Source organism: Octopus bimaculoides, chromosome 16 (genome assembly GCF_001194135.2).
Source record: "Octopus bimaculoides isolate UCB-OBI-ISO-001 chromosome 16, ASM119413v2, whole genome shotgun sequence".
Lineage (NCBI taxonomy): Eukaryota > Metazoa > Mollusca > Cephalopoda > Octopoda > Octopodidae > Octopus > Octopus bimaculoides.
In genome coordinates, this window is record NC_068996.1 from 37,398,043 (window position 1) to 37,403,053 (window position 5,011).

The 5,011-nt window shown below is 35.6% G+C and overlaps 2 protein-coding genes across 2 annotated transcripts in view; one reads left to right on the forward strand and one right to left on the reverse strand.

Annotated features, from left to right (window-relative positions):
* Positions 1 to 2,816, forward strand: part of LOC106867813 (inner centromere protein A) — a 54,057-nt gene extending 51,241 nt beyond the window's left edge. The window contains exon 9 of the mRNA XM_014912836.2: positions 2,649 to 2,816. Coding sequence (XP_014768322.1) covers positions 2,649 to 2,801 — 153 coding nt within the window. The 3' untranslated portion in view covers positions 2,802 to 2,816. The remainder of the gene's footprint in view (positions 1 to 2,648) is intronic.
* The window catches only part of LOC106867811 (synergin gamma), a 269,410-nt gene that overhangs the window by 136,861 nt on the left and 127,538 nt on the right, over positions 1 to 5,011 (reverse strand). The gene's annotated exons all lie outside the window — the stretch shown is intronic.

Genomic DNA, 5,011 nt, shown 5'->3' on the forward strand with positions numbered 1-5,011 from the left:
AGCAGTGCATGTGAGTTGTCTAGATTACTTGTGTATTGCAAGTCTGAGATAACTAGTTTATTTGGGAGGTGGGGTGTAATTTCCAGGTTTTAAGGGTATTACAAAAGGCCTGGTTGGACGCCCAACCTTCCAAGTTCTTTTATAGGGCTTAGAAAAGCTAAACGACCGCTGCAATAAGTGTGTGATTCTGAGAAGGGAATATGTTGAATAAAATCATAATTAGCTAATCCACCTGTATTTTCTTTTACCCAAAACCAGGAACTTTTCAGTCCCCCCCACACACACACACACACCACCACCATCCAATCTTGTATGTGAAGGTCTATTCCAACAGTTTTCAAACTGACAAATACCGAAGACCCCACTGCCTCCATCCACAAAAACAAAATAGTAGACCTGGGAAGATGCGGGATGAAGTGAGGAAACATGATCTTCAGATGCTGAGTCTCACAGAGCCAGTGACCAAGACTTTTGGCAATTTGTTGTGTTTGAGAAGACATGTCAAGCTAAGTGAAATCATAGTCATGATCAGTGCCGGTGACTGTAAAAGGCACCCAGTACACTCTGTAGAGTGGTTGGCATTAGAAAGGGCATCCAGCTGAAGGAACCGATCTAAAACTGGTGCAGTTCTCTGGCCTACTAGTTCCAGTCAAATCATCTTACCCATGCCAGCATGGAAAACAGATGCTAAATGATGATGATGACGAATTACCTACTCCATCACCACCGCCACCATCTTTTATTAATGAGAATAAAAACGGATTTTTCAAACATTTAACTTTGCCCTTTGGCTATGGTCTTGATCAAGTTTAACAATTTTAAAGCAATCTTAACACTATCAAACATTATTATAATTTGTAACCTTTTGTTTTCAATTATCTATGTATGGGCCCCTTCTGTGAGAAACTCTGGTCTTGTCCACAATGAATACACATATTTTGCTGCTGCTGACCAGTTCTGTCATTCTGAGTGTTTAGGATCCACTTGCATCCACACTGAGAATCCGTTAAATTTTGTTTAATATTTTCCATTGTACTCACTTTGGCTTGCATATTATTATGTAAGAGTAAATGTCAGACCATGGTCTGGTAGCATACCAAGATATCAGAGATTCTGGCAATGTTCCACTTTTGTTACTTGTTTCCTTGTTGTTTAGATGCAATGCAGGAACTTGTGTTTTCCATTGCCATAATAACAATTAGATCATTGTCTTTATAGTTAATAACTTAGATTGTTTACAGTGGCACTCAAGGTTGTTTTCATAGCCTTGAATGGCATACTATGCAAAAAAAATCATCTATAGAGATAAAATTGTTTGGTATTACCATCTTCCAGTTGATCATTTTTAGCAGAGATGTTGAACAGGCATGACTGTTTTTCTCTTTTAGGCTTGGTACTTCTATCAATCTCTTTTGCTAAACCAATAAGCTAGGAGATGTAAATACATCAACACCGGTTGTCGAACAGTTGGCCAGGGCAGGGGAAACAGGCACAAAGATACACACACAAATATATACACATATATATATATATATATATATATATTTATATATGACAGGCTTCTTTCAGTTTCTGTCTACCAATCCACTCACAAGGCTTTTGGTTGACCCAAGGCTACAGTAAAAATCACTTGCCCTAGGTGTCATGCACTGGGACTGAGCTCAGAACTATGTGGCTGGGAAGCAAGCTTTTTACCACACAGCCATGCCTGTGCCTATATATATATATCTAAATAATTAAGTATTATACAAAACTGACCAAATTGTCTGCTTTAACCTAAGTTTCATTCTCTAAGTGTCTGTCTGTTATCTTATAATATGAACTACAAGTTATATCTTCTTCACCTTGTTAATCTATACTGCAAGTGATTGCCAGCTCAGCACACATCTACTTGATGGATTTCTATATATTGGTACCTTAACTGTAAAACTCCACTTGTCAGAATACTGGCCTGTCACAAGTTGACTATTGTTTAAATTAGCCTAACAAAACAATTGTTGTAAATTTAAACACTATTCATCTTGTTTTTATTTTATGTATACATACATATGTATATATATATTTATTATTCCTGAACAAGAATGTTGTTCACAGTCAATAATAACAATACTCTTGTTTAACAATAATAAATTTCTGCTGTATCTGGGGACAGTCATTCTCTTTTAGTGCCTTATAATTTAACACACTCACCATTAAAATTTCCACTTATTCTTATTTTTATTTTCCTAAAATTTTCGTTGCGCCTTGCAACCTTTTCAAAAGTTTTAAACTATTGAAAAGGTTGCAAGGCGCAATGAAAATTTTAGAAAAATGAAGAGGGAAATGAGTGGAAATTTTACCGGTGAGTGTTAAATTATAAGGCACTAAAAGGGAATAACTCTCCCCAGACACAACAGAATATTCTTCAACACACGAACTCACATAAAGAATATTGCAAACTAAATCCCAAAACGAAATAATAAATTTGTATTCTACAAAAGTATGGAGTAACCTTTCAGACTAATGTAAAATTGTTTTTATTATAATTGAACAGACACACACACACATATTAGTGTCATATTGGCAATTTCTCCATCTATTTTCTCACCTACCTCAAAATTATTTTGTTGGTTGTTGGTTATTGATTGTATTTCTATTTTTCTTTTCAGAAACCGCCACCAAAACCACAAGAGCCAGAAGATAATACCAAGGCCAAAGGTCTGATATTCTATAGCAAACTTCTCTCTCTCTCCCTCTCCCTCTCCCTCTCTCTCTCTCTCGTTTTGAATTGTCTTTTGTCTTATATAAAAAAAAATCATTAGTATTATTTTGCTCCAAGAAGGGACAAAAATGCTTAGATCAGTATATATTTATGTACATTAGTGTGTGTGTGTGTATGTAAAGACTAAGTGAGGTCAAAATATATTTAAGGATGTGTCAAACATATTTATGAATATCAAAGTAAACAATGAAATGACTGTAATATAAATATTATATTATAAAATTAAGGGTTTATAAGATTTTATCAAGTAGCCATCATGTAATGAAGCATATAGGTAATAATTGATTATTACTTATTACATATATACTTGAATGTGTGTGTGTATGTAAGTATATATATATATATATATATATATATATATATATATATTTATTATTGTGTCTGGGGAGAGTCGTTCTGTTTTAATGCCTTATTAATTAACACACTCACCAGTTCAATTTCCACTCATTTACTTATTTATTTATTTTTTCTAAAACTTTTGTTGCTTCTTGCAAACTTTTCAGTAGCCAGTGACTCTGTCCGCTTTCTTTTTGTTTGTTTGTGTGTATGTGTATACACGTATGTATGTGTGTATGCGTGTATGTACTTTGTATGTTTTCTACATATTAATGTTTGTGTTTGTGTACCTCTATCTCCTTGTGTGTGTATATGGTCATGTGTTTCAGTCTTCTTTTGCGTATGTATGTGTGTGTGTTCTTGTCTGTCTGTATTACCTATGTTCCTATTTATCTACTTATCTATCAGTTTACTTACATATCCATTTACCTACTTTTATATATATATATATATATATATATATATATTGGACTTTTGAGCGAGATCGTTGCCAGTGCCCCTGGACTGGTTCTTGTGCGGGTGGCACATAAAATACACCATTTTGAGCGTGGCCGTTGCCAGTACTGCCTGACTGGCCTTCGTGCGGGTGACACATAAAAGCACCTACTACACTCTCAGAGTGGTTGGCGTTAGGAAGGGCATCCAGCTGTAGAAACTCTGCCAAATCAGATTGGACCCTGGAGTAGCCATCCGGTTTCACCAGTCCTCAGTCAAATCATCCAACCCATGCTAGCATGGAAAGCGGACGTAAAACGACAATGATGATGATGATGATGATATATATATACACATACACATCTACATAACAGCCTACTAACAAATCTACCTGTGTATGTATAAACTGTGAGTATTGGAGTATGACTACCTACTATGTGTATTTCCTGTTTAGTACTGGGGATGTTTCATTTATGAGGACATACTCCTGTATTTGTCTGAGTGTTGGCCCTTCAGGTGCTTGAATAAAATGCGGATGTCAAGTCTACTCAGTGTGCCTCCATGTTGGTCTTTGGCATGTTGGTATAGTATGGAGGACTATTTTTTGTCATCATATTGTCTCAAATGTTCATTTAGTCTTTGCTCAATGCTTCTAGATGTCTCACCAGGGATTAATCTTACATACCATATATATATGTAGGTAAATGGATATGTAAGTGAGCAAGTAGATAAGTTGAGAGATAGGTACATAAGTAATAGAGGCAGACATGCATACACAAAAAAAGACTGAAACACATGACCATATATACACACACTTCACTCACACACACAAGAACACATATGGAGACATACATCCATACATAACAGAGGCACATGCATAGTTACACAAACCCATATACATAGACAAAAGGAGACAAGTATATACGCAAATACACACAGACACACACACATACTCATAAACAAACAAACAAACAAAACGAATGCAGCTCTGATAACGGACAGAGTCATCGACTATTGAAAAGGTTGCAAGAAGCAACAAAAATTTTAGAATAAATAAATAAGTAAATGGGTTGAAATCAAACCGGTGAGTGTGTTAATTAATAAGTCATTAGAACAGAAAGACTCTCATCAGGCACAAAAAAAGTATGCTTCAACACACGAATTCACATAAAGAATCTTGCAAACCATATACAAAAATGAAATATATACACAATGGACTCTCCCATCATTAGACGACGTATGAGGGTTCAACAATTTCTTACCGAACAACCACACAGATGATTTGCTTATAGTGATCAAATGTTTGTGTAGACATAAGCTCACTCCCTCCATCAAATCGACATTACCTGTACAGGTGCAAATGGGTGCCACATGTCAGATGTTGAAATGATTGCAGAGCAACATGAAATGAAGCGCTTTGCTCAAGAACACAGTCCAGTCTGGGAATTAAACTCATGATCTTGCAATCATGAGTACAAC